The 11065-nt window shown below is 42.1% G+C and overlaps 1 protein-coding gene across 2 annotated transcripts; it reads right to left on the bottom strand.

The window, feature by feature from the left end:
• Positions 1–724: 724 nt before the first annotated feature.
• nrde2 (NRDE-2, necessary for RNA interference, domain containing) lies at positions 725–10114 on the bottom strand. 2 transcript variants are annotated; one of them, XM_075448325.1, is made up of 19 exons: positions 10035–10114; positions 8604–8709; positions 8154–8327; positions 7921–8061; positions 7552–7820; positions 7182–7399; positions 6255–6479; positions 5916–6105; positions 5592–5725; positions 4463–4583; positions 4201–4376; positions 3910–4081; positions 3590–3810; positions 3027–3510; positions 1908–2260; positions 1692–1831; positions 1313–1454; positions 1127–1198; positions 725–1028 (listed from the first exon to the last, which is right to left on the bottom strand). In XM_075448325.1, exons 1-19 carry the CDS (start codon positions 10093–10095, stop codon positions 903–905), a joined length of 3525 nt encoding a protein of 1174 aa, XP_075304440.1. In that variant the 5' UTR covers positions 10096–10114; the 3' UTR covers positions 725–902. The 2 variants fall into 2 exon arrangements, with proteins under 2 accessions (XP_075304440.1, XP_075304439.1); XM_075448324.1 differs by having other exon boundaries at positions 8154–8345.
• Between the last annotated feature and the right edge of the window lie 951 nt (positions 10115–11065).

Consider the following 11065-nt stretch of genomic DNA (forward strand, 5'->3'; position numbering starts at 1 on the left):
ACTATTTTGTGTTACACCTAGTTTTATTAAGGCGGAAGGATACGCTCGAAAAGTCGCAACTGACAGCTCTATGAAGGCTGCGGCTTTGCTTTTAAAAGACGGGTTTTGATTGGACAGGACAGACCTGCAATGTTCCAAAAATGTAAAGCGGCCTATGATTGGCTGTGTTGGATCTGCAATGCGTCAAACCACAGCGCGGCAAAAAGGGCAGAGGGAGCGTCTCTTCCGCTTCAGCGTTTTATGGGAGTAGAAAAACGGCAGGTGATAAGTTCCAGGTAGTCTACAGGTGTGTCGTTAAAATAGAGTACCGAAGCACAGACTGACAGTATGAAAAATACTTTAATTATTTCTAAAAATGAAGATAAAATTCTTAAATTTAGAAAACCACTAAATATAGTTCCCTTCTGGGACTTTTTTTGTGTGTGTGTGTGAAGCTGGTAACTTTAAATAATTGAAAAATAGGGGAGAAAAAGAAAAGATGATACCAAATAAAGTACTTTTATGTAAATAAAAATGTAAAATTAATGTGCAGGGAACATCATTAATAAAGTTTTTGCACCTCATCAGTTGAAATTAACTTCTTCCTTTAGACTCTTGTTATAATATGAACAACTTCTGGTTATTTAAAGTTGTTATTTAACCGGAGATAGGCCTATATCAGGTCTGAACACAAGCTTGTGCAAATAAACAAACCTCTAGCACACAAAATATAAAGGATTCTCATATTTATTGACAAAATAAGGAGCTAAAACACAGCTATTAAAATATTTTGGAACATTATGTACAAAGGATGCTTTGTCGTTCATCTAGAAATCAATCCAACTTCAGAGTTCAACCCTGAAGCTTTGTATGTGTCAAACAAGTATGCCATTGCAAGTACAGTTCTCTAATGAGGTGTTCTCTCAGTCTTCCAGCAGTATATCCAGCTCTTCTAAAGGCAGCCTCAGTCGGAGTTCTTTCTCCGTCATCAGATCAACGAACTCCTGCAGATGCTCGGGGAACAGCTGAACCGCGTCCATATACAGACCCTGATCAATAAATACACACAAAGAAAGAACATTAGTTTGCATAGTTTTATTACGTGAGATCAGCCCCAGCTGGGGAAATAATTGTGTCTACATCTTACCTTCGCCCAGGGGATGTTCTGCAAGGCCTTGTAGAAGATCCCTCTGGCTTTATCCACTTTTCTTTCTGACAACTACAAATTTACAAATTAGTCCGTGTGAGTCTGCAGAAGCTTGTGCAAATGGAACCCTAGTTTCACTGCTTCACGTTAGCAGTAACTATGTGTGTGAGCTGTTTATTGTCTCACCAGGAAGTGAATGTACATCCTCCACAGTAAAGGACAGAGAGCACCCATCTCTGTTGCTGCGGCGCTTTCAAACAGTCCTCGGATTCGGTTGCTGAGGCCGTTTTCGGGCAGTATGGACAGCGTTTTATCGCAGCTAAAAGACCTCAAAATGTAACACAAAGTAAATGTGCAATTATTTGTCTAAATATGGCTCAAATCAAATTAAAAATACAGACCAGGTGCAGAAGTTTTCCCGCCTTACACATACCTGTGACACACTCATGCACGGTCACACACTCATAGAGACAGATAGAATGAAGAATGGAAGTATTGTGATGTGGTTTGATGTGAGTTTTTGTTGCCACAGAATCGTTCTCAGCGCGAAAACTTGTGGTTTTACCTCTGAGCAGCATCCACCAGCTGCTTCCTTTGTTGTTCAGCAACAATAGCAAAGAGGCGTGGCACGACGCTGCTGCTGTCTCTGATTACGGAGTGGAAAAAACGCCGTGCCCGGCCAGCGCTATGGTAACGATTTTCCACCTGAAACACAGGTGACATAACAGTCAGGATGGATTAGATTTTAACCTGTGAGGATTTGTTATATGAGCAGACTCACCTGCACATATATGCTCCACAGAGGGGCGCTGCTGGGCCACGCCGAGAGGGCCGAGGTGAGCGTTTCTCTCAGGGTTTTCAGAGGAAACACACCAATGTTGCTGTGGTACTTCAGCAGAGCCGCCTGCTGCACAGCTAGCACCTCACACTCTGAAGCTAACCGTTTCGCACAGTGGCTGGAATCAGCTGCAGAGTGGCTGGTTTTCTCAGGTGTTAGCGTACGATACAGCTCCTCCAGCCTCTCTCTGGCCTGGCTGTAGACAGCAGTAGCTGCTTGGATGCTCACTGTGAGGTACTGGAACAGAGCATAGCAGCCAACAAGACCTCTGAACCTCAGCTTCTCCTCCAGCCCATCTGATGGCGAAAATAAACAAAATAAAACCAGTGCCGATTTTCTCTTCTTTATCTTTTTGATATTACAAAAGAACTAGTTTGACATAAGTCTTAAAGTTATATTTTATTCTACCACTATTCAACCAGGGTTGAATACTTTTGTAAGCCACTGTAGCTTTTGTTAATGCTCAGAAATGTATCCTACTGTCCTACAATTTGAGAATTAAACACAAAAACATTCTTTTCACAAGCCTTGAACAAATATTTGAAAATAAAGGAAGCACATTGAGTTGCCTGTGGTATGAAATGCGCTATATAAATAAAGATTGATTGATTGATTGATTGATTGATTGATTGATAGATAAAGGTTCATTGTGTGGGATGCAGCTGTTAAAGCATCCATGTTTCGTACCATGTGTGTCTAAGCTTCTCATAATATCAGCAGCTTTTCTATCTACCAACGGGGAATGTTTAAACCATAAAGCCTGTCCAGCTTTTTCAGCTTTCTGAGAGCAGGATGTTTTTTCATGTGCAACACAAACCCAGAATGCTCTAAAAATCTAATCATAACCAGGACACTGGTGCACATTAAAACACATGAAACGTCTGCCAACAGACAAAATGTTAAATGTTACTCAGAAGGGCAACAATACTTTGTTATGATGTATACATTTTGTTTCTCTGTAGTAATTTTCCTGCCACGGAGAATCTAAAAACCTTTTATTTGCCAAATGTTCAGCTTTTAATGGAAAAAACCAAATGCACAGAAACCGTTTGGTGAACTAACCTTTTCTGTTGGGCTGAAGATTCTTCATGTTTTGCTCCAGCGCAGACAAGTTGGCAGTTAAAGCTTGTTCATAGGACTTCCTGGCTTTCAGGATGGAAACCGGGGAGAGGGACTCAGAGGATGTGGAGGAGGTTCCCTCTGCGAGCCGGGTCAGAACGCACACAGCCGGCGACGTGGTTACATCTGTAAGCCGCCCTGCTGGCTCTTTCGCTCGGTTTTCCACCTCCAGCTGGGACCACAGGAGGCACAGCTCGCACAGAGTGGGGCTGCTCAGCCCTTTGGTTCCCTCCAACGCTGTGGCCGTGGAGAACACCTTGCGGGCCTCATCCAGACTGCCCAGCATCCACTCCAGGTGGGCGTACTCCCTCCACAACACCAGCGATGAGCGATTGTCAGGTTCTTTGAGCAGCCGCTTGGCAAACCGCTTGCTGCGTTTGCCTTGAATGCGAAGACGCTTTTTATTGTTGCACAAGCATCGCAAAACCTGACACACAAACACGGAGAAATAAGTGATGATGCTTTTAATTTCTATCTAAGCGATGTTCAGATGAGGCAGCACCCACCTTGAGTTTCTCGTACTGGATTAAGCTGAGTGACAGAAAGGATCGGTGGTGTGGAGGAAGGACAGACTGCACCGTGCTCAATACGTTGGTGAGAAACTTCTCGCCCTGCTTCCCGAGCCCAACCCACTTCCTTGTTCCCTGAAGAGTGGTCATGTGACCTACAGAGTTTACTCCAGGGTCGGGCAGGTCGTAAGAGGTCAGAGGATGCTGGAGCTCATTACCTGTGGACCACAGTTGTCACTTCCTTCAAATCATTTCAACAAATAACACATATTTTTTTAAAAACAGCTGGTTCTTATTACTCTTTGTATAATTTTTACCCTGAGTGAGAAGAGAAAGGTTCTCCAGTAGCAGGTCTGGCTGACAGGAGTCAGCAGGGAGCACAGAGCCTACAGGCAGACCCAGGAAGGACAAGAAATGCAGAAGAAGCCTGAGCTGGAGCTCTGGTGAAGACAGACAGATCATGGATGGGCCGATGTCATCAAACAACACCTACAGGTGGAGACGGAGGGGGGCGGGGATGTCAAACAAAGTGGTGACAAACACTAAATATCTTAAGACATGATGTAGATGGAGTTTCAAACACCATCAGATCCATGTAGAGCCAGCACCTGTCTGTCAGGGTCCTCACAGTCCTCCTCCGATTGGCCCTTGGTTTTGTCAGGTCTCCAGGGCAACCAGTGAGCAGCTTCACGGGACGACTCCACGTCCAGCCAGACCGTCCACCTGGGCTGACTCCTGTCCTTCACCTCCTCCTCATCCTCTTCCTCCTCCTCCTCCTCTTCCTCTGCGGAGACAAACACCCGCACTATCGTAAGCAAAGCCAGCCTCAGTTTGCAGCTGGAAGGATGCGTTTCACTGGGAGAGTTTTACCGGCACTGGGCTGAAGCCATCCTCCTCGCTCTTGTTGGAGCATCCAGGCTTTCCAGCCTCTGGCCCCCACCTCCCCGACTCTGGCCTCCCCGCTGTCCCAAAAAGGCTCAAAGAACTCCACCTGCACATACAGAAACATTAAGTAAACTTAACCAGTCTTGCACCGCTCAAAGAGAAAGTTAAGATGTTAAAATTAGACTTCACATGAAGACCGTGGAGGTAAGGTAACCCTTTTATCCGAGGTCAGTCAACCGTGCCTGTTGGAGAACCCTTCAGAGATCTATTTTACATCTAAATTAACCTTAAAAACTGGGGCGTGTGAAATACATCCGTCCAGGCTAGTACATGCAAGGACGCTTAAGTGTTTCTACATATGTCACAGAAAGGATCGATGCTGATATAAATGCAAGAAAGTTTTGGTTTTTGGATGTGAGCCCGGTGAAACATCTTGAATTGGATCAGGAATTGCTGAAGGCACAGAGACAGTAGGTGTTAACAAGCTTAAGTATCGAGCTTATCAGTATCAGTTCAATCTCTTTTCTCCGTCCTGTTTTCTGTGTTGATGTCTCTGATTACCTTTACAAACGGTGATGACTTAGGACATTTTTATGTGCTCTCACTGATGTGAGGCATTTGGAAAAACCTTGTTGATACTATAACTGCATAAGCATTGACTCAGTACAGGTGTGGACTAAAATGCAGGATTAGAGGTTGCAGGAATTGTCTTTTTTTCTTTCAGAATAAAGTCTCAGCCTCCCTCTGGAACTTTTTTTTTGCTCTACTTGCATAAAAACCTTCAGCTTTGCTGTGTCACAGTTAAGAAACAGTCCTGTAATGGGTTCTTGTGTGAATTCAGAGCTGCTGGCACAGTTCCTCTACATTTCCATTATTCATACGAAACATGCTACATCAAGTCAGGTGAGGTTCAGAGTCACTTCAATTCTACCTTAAAAAAGGCATTCCCTGCTTCTGATGGTTGTTAGACTGTATTAAATCTAAACCCAAGACAGTTTTATTAAATAAATCTCCCCAACAAAGAGAATAAATAAACTCTCAAAATGCCAAAGAATTCCAGTAAGATGACATCAAACGATTAGAGTAGAAAAACTCAGGTGTAGTTTGTGCATACCTGCTGCTTGGTGGACAGTTTTTGCACACTGTCAGGTTTGAAAAAGGTAAAGTCGAGCATGGCCTGAAACAGTGTAATCGCTTTCTCAGAGTGACCGGACTGACGCAGGAAATGGCACTGCTGGGTAAAGATATCTGGAAAAAGGGACACGAGTGTTACAGTTCCACTGAGCATCAACTCAAAATGTCGAGTCCACACTTAGATTAAAAATGGATACACTGGCAGAATGAGTAGGACAGCTGAATGTGTGACTGTTATGCACAAAGCAGTTCTCAAAGGAGAAAAAAAAGAAAAAAACAACAGCTGAAATAACATCTGTTTTACCCAACAAGTCCTCCTCAGTTCCTGGCAGAGCTGGATGAGACACCATGCTGCCGTCTCGGACAGCACCGAGCGTGCTCAGACACTTCCCGTACGCAGAGTTGACTTTCAACACAGTGAAGTTGCTGAAGTAGCTCTGGGTAAAGAGCAGATACTGCCTCCACAAGGGGGGACTGTTTGGGTGGAGGAACACCTGGAACATAGCAGATGTTTTAGAACTCATACTGCTCAAACAAAGAGATCATGTCCCTTCTCTGGTTTGGTGCTGAAAAAGGGAGCTACAGCCACAACGTTTGCACGTACACACAACAATAATCAGGAAGCGCGTCACTGGAAACTTACAAGTTTCTTCCATTCTTTAGCCAGAGCCGAGGGCTCCCAGAGCTCCTGGCAGATCCTGAGCCTCTCGAGCTGCAGAGCGATGCAGGTGGGGTTGGTGGCCACAGCTCGCTCTGCGATGCTCAGCTTTTTCTCCAGGACCGCTCTGCAGGAGGACCGGCGACGCTCGGCTGAGTCGCCGTCCTGCTGCTGTCCCTCGCCTCCAAACACGGCCGCGCTCAGCTCATCCTGGAGGAGGTGGCGAAGTTCAGAAGGCATTTACTGACAGTGCAGCCTCACTTTTTCAGTCGAAAGATTGTTCAGAAACGCAGCGACAAGTGAGAATTTTTAAAGCTTAGAAATCCCTTTAATACAAGTTCCCTCTGAACTGTGAAAGTGTGTCATCATACAGTGACCAGACAACAGTAGAAACTTAGGTGAGATTGTAGTGTTATATTATAGAAACAAATGTTACGAATCCTTAAGCGTTTTATTAATGTGCATTAATGTCAGATTTAGTGTTTCTTAGCTTTCTCTTATATGAAACAGCTTTAAAGGTGACATTCAGTAAAAGTACCATTTTCTGCTCCGGGGAGCATATATTCTGGTGTCTGAAGTCACCATCAACCTTAGTTTTGTTTCTTTTAGTTCCAGATTTCTTGTTTTATTTGAAAGTTCTTTGTGTAACGAGTCGTTGATTTTCAATTCAAAGTGATGTCACTCCCCAAGTTTATCACTCCCCCTCCTCTTCGAAACTCTGCTTAAAATACAGGAAGTACTAAAGTGTAATGTTGATTATCGCAAATGAAAAGCTTAAATCGGGGAGAGAAAAAGCACACACTCGTGTCATTCACAACACTTGTGCTCAGACGTTCATTTACATATTCTGCAGGATGTTTGAAGCATATTAAAGCAGCATGCCACGGCAGGTGTAGAGCCTCCATACTGCACCTGGTATCGTATGAACTGTATCCACAGCTGTGTGTCTGCTGGTTCCTCTCTGAGCCGCCTGTTAAACTCCTCAGTCCTCCCGACCACAAGAGCAACGCCCTCCCCCGTCTGCGTGTCCTGCTTCTGCTCCTCCTGCTGTCCTTTCCCCTGCAGCCACAGGGCCGTGGACGAGTCGTAAACGCCGAGGGGATTTACAGAAGATGTCTGCACTCTGCCATCTGAATTCAAGCATTTAAGATCAGATGTTAGTCATAAAGACTAAAATAAAGAAATTAAATCTAAGTGGACGCCACTTTTCTCATGTTGAACTCAACTTAAATCATTACTTTAACTCTCAAATCGTCTCTTGTGTATTTAGTTCTTAATTTACCTGTCCCTCGTCCTTTGTTGTCCCCTTCATCATCACCCAGAGCGAGGAAGGAGGCTGAGCTGATGGCCCTGCTACCGTCAGGAGTCACAGGTAACACAGGAACAGGTAGCTCAGACCTCAGCAGTCGCCGACTGGCTGCAGAAAAGTATCTGTCCGTTGATTTCTTGCTGTCTCCTGCTCTCCGCTTCTTTTTTGTGTCTGATTCCTCCCAGCTGACTTCCTGCCTTCTGGAGTCCAGACCCAAGGCGGAGCTGCCTTTCCTCTTATACCTGAGGCCCACACCACAGTTATAAATTGGACAGACATAAATACAGACACACAAACTCTTGTTAATGTTTACGCGTTACATATATGAGAAGACAGCGCTACCTGGCTACGTCTCCTCTGTACAGGGACTTGTAAGTCCAGTTGGATGCGTCCGGTTTACTATCCACACAGAACGGCTGCTCTGTGGGCAGCTGGAGGTCATCCAGCCAGGAGAAGCGGCTTGCTAACGGAGCAACCTGTGGCCTGCACGCACAAACACACAATGCAGAGGCAAGTCAGTGCTTTACTGTACAAGATTAGGCGGTACATACATACATAAAATCATTTGTCCTTACCTATCCGCCTCTTCTTCTCTTTTCAGATCACTGGGATAGATGGTTTCAGAGTCCGATCCACTGCTCCCACCCTTCTTTTTATGCTTTTTCTTCTTTTTCCTTTTCTTTTCACTCTTCTTTTTCTTCTTCCTTGGTGGCACATCACCGTCTCCCTTCTCCTCTCCCTCAGCAGAGCTAACATCACGACCAACACTAATAAATATGAGGTTAATTCAGCACCCATTGGAATAAAAAAAACACACAAAAACATCCAAATAAACTCACTTCCTGCCTCATGCAAAAACAGAAATTTAGCCAGCTAATTTTAAAAGCAGTACCTCAACTTGTTACAGGAGAAGTGGTGAAACAAAAGTCTTTATCTAATTAATTTAAGGCAAGTTAAACAGTGCTTCACCATAAAGTTTGAGAAAGACATTAAACTGCAGTTTTAGTAGAATGAGTGATCTGTACCTTTCCTCTCTTTTTTCAGGCACCTCACCGGTTTTCTCTAAAAAACGACTGTGAAGAGAGAGTGCATCCCCGGTCTGAAAGCTCTTATTCTCCAGCCAATCAAATTCTGAAATAAGAACAGACATAAAAAAAAAGGTGTTGGTTAACATTCAGGACAGAGGGATCATGTGTGTGAAGGTAAATGGAAGTAACCCTTCCAGAACCAAACACAGTGGTGCTTTAAAGTTTGTGAGCCCTTAAGAATAATCAACATTTCTGTATAAATATGATGTAAATCATCGTTAAATTTTCACACAAGTCCTAATATTTTATAAAGAGAGCTCAATATACGAAATGAGACAACTATTTTCTCTATTAAGGAAAATTATCTAGTGTTACATATCTCTGAGGGACAAAAGCAGCTGAAACCCTAAAGCTCTGACAGGTGTTAGAGGAGGCTCTGTTTTACCTAAAGAACTATCTGAAGATTTCTACCACACTTCAACTCTCTAAATGTTTGTCAAGTGATTTTTTTCTTGTATTCATTTTGTTATTGATCTATCGTAGCAGCAATATAATTTCCTATCAGGGCTTAATAAAGTATTATTGAAGTGAGCTGAAATTAAATTTGGGTGGATGACTGTTCTGAGCTGTTCTGTTCTGAAGAATGAACGAAAAATTCCTCCAAAATTATTTGCAGGACTAATCAACAGTTGCTGGAGGTGTTTAGCTGCATTTAACTTTGGACAAGATTATTAAATAAGTTACTAAAAGCAAATATTTGCATACTTTTTCCAAACATGCATATATTAGGCCTATTTAAGCATTTTTCTCAGCATATGATTGCATAAGTGGAATAGTTTGTCTAATTTGTTCACCTCAACTGGACTCTTTATCCACTTTAAGAAAATCTGATGATGTTTAAAGTCCTATGTATGTATAAATAAAGAGAGGTGATGTCTTAAATATTATAAGGCCACATAAGACTTAGAGCATATAAACAGCAGCATGACACTCGGATTAAAAACACAAACAAATCAAGTGATTATTGGCTGAAACAAACATCAATTTCACAACAATTTCAACACTAAATCGCCTGTTATTCTAACACATCTGTAACATAAAAGCTATTGTCATACAGGAAAAGATCAGCTAACTAAATATGAGACTAAAGCAGCTTATTTGACAACATACGGAGACTAATATTAAATGTGAAACAAAAAACACAGGTTTCTGGAGGAGCATATACAGTCAAATTAGTCAAAAATTATGCTTTAGAGGTTAAGAGTCAGCTCCTGTCGTTCAGCGTCGACGACAAACTGACGTTGAAGCAGCCTAAATGAGCTCGTTAGCTCGTGCTAACGGCGCTTTACTTTCTCCAGATGAGGTAAATTGTGTCTCAACATGAACGAAGTAAAAGCTGGAGCATGTGTTCCACGAAGGAATGATCACCTTTAGAAGAATCTTCAACTTTGTTGCTCGCTACTTCTGAAAAAGCTGGAAACAGAGCCATGATGTCGCATGTAAACAGTCGACGGAATATGACGTCACATGGCAATCCGCCAATAAGCAAATAGATACAAATATAAGCAGATAGATAAGTTGATCAACCAATTATTTAATAAATAGATATAAATAATAAGAAATATCATAACATTTCTCTCATAATAAATATAAGATGTCATAATAATGATTATCGTTGTTATTATTATTATCATTATTAGCTCTTAACGTAATTTAAAAGATGCCGCTGCAACAGGACATAATTTCATTAGAATGAACCCCACAAGCAGCAATTTCATTAAATTTATTTTCTTTATTTCTTAATTTTCTTTATAACAACTTAACAAGAAAACATTGAAAAAAATATGAATAGATACAAATAGAAACGACACAGGAGGATAAATTTCACATCTGCAGCTTCTGACAAAATCAAACAACATCAAGTGTTTGAGTGTTTTTCATCCCAATCATGACAATCCACAGAGTCCATTATGGAATATTTCAAGTTTAATAGATCAATTCTGAACACCACAAAGAAAACCTGAGATTTGAAATAGAATAAATCAAAGATTACATCATTCATTGAGAATTAGAAAACATAAAGAGGAATAAATAAATGCTTCTAACCAAGCATCAAAGAATAATTAACATCTTAAATATTTCTCAATAAATTAAATCAGTGTCTGTGGCCCACAGAAACAAAGAGAAAGTGTTATCAGTCACCTTGAGACACTCTCTCTAAAACCTGATAATGAAGTTAGAAATCTCGGGGTAATATTGGAATCAGACCTGAACTTTAACAGCCACATTAAATCTGTAACATCAGCAGATTTTTACCATCTAAAAAACATTGCCAGAATCAAAGGAATTGTGTCTAAACCAGACTTAGGAGACTGATCCATGCGTTTGTCTCCAGCAGGTTAGACTACTGTAACGGCCTGCTCACTGGGCTCTAAACGGGCTGTAAGACAGCTGCAGAA

The sequence above is a fragment of the Odontesthes bonariensis genome, chromosome 17 (genome assembly GCF_027942865.1).
Source record: "Odontesthes bonariensis isolate fOdoBon6 chromosome 17, fOdoBon6.hap1, whole genome shotgun sequence".
Taxonomy (NCBI): domain Eukaryota; kingdom Metazoa; phylum Chordata; class Actinopteri; order Atheriniformes; family Atherinopsidae; genus Odontesthes; species Odontesthes bonariensis.

Coding starts and splice junctions, on each gene's coding strand:
- nrde2 (XM_075448324.1), bottom strand. CDS start 10,095: ATGGCTCTGTTTCCAGCTTTTTCAGAAGTAGCGAGCAACAAAGTTGAA. Junction 4,584..5,591: donor AACTGTCCACCAAGCAGCAG/GTATGCACAAAC, acceptor CTGTATGTGCAG/GTGGAGTTCTTTGAGCCTTT. Junction 2,261..3,026: donor TCTTCAGCCCAACAGAAAAG/GTTAGTTCACCA, acceptor TTTCGCCATCAG/ATGGGCTGGAGGAGAAGCTG.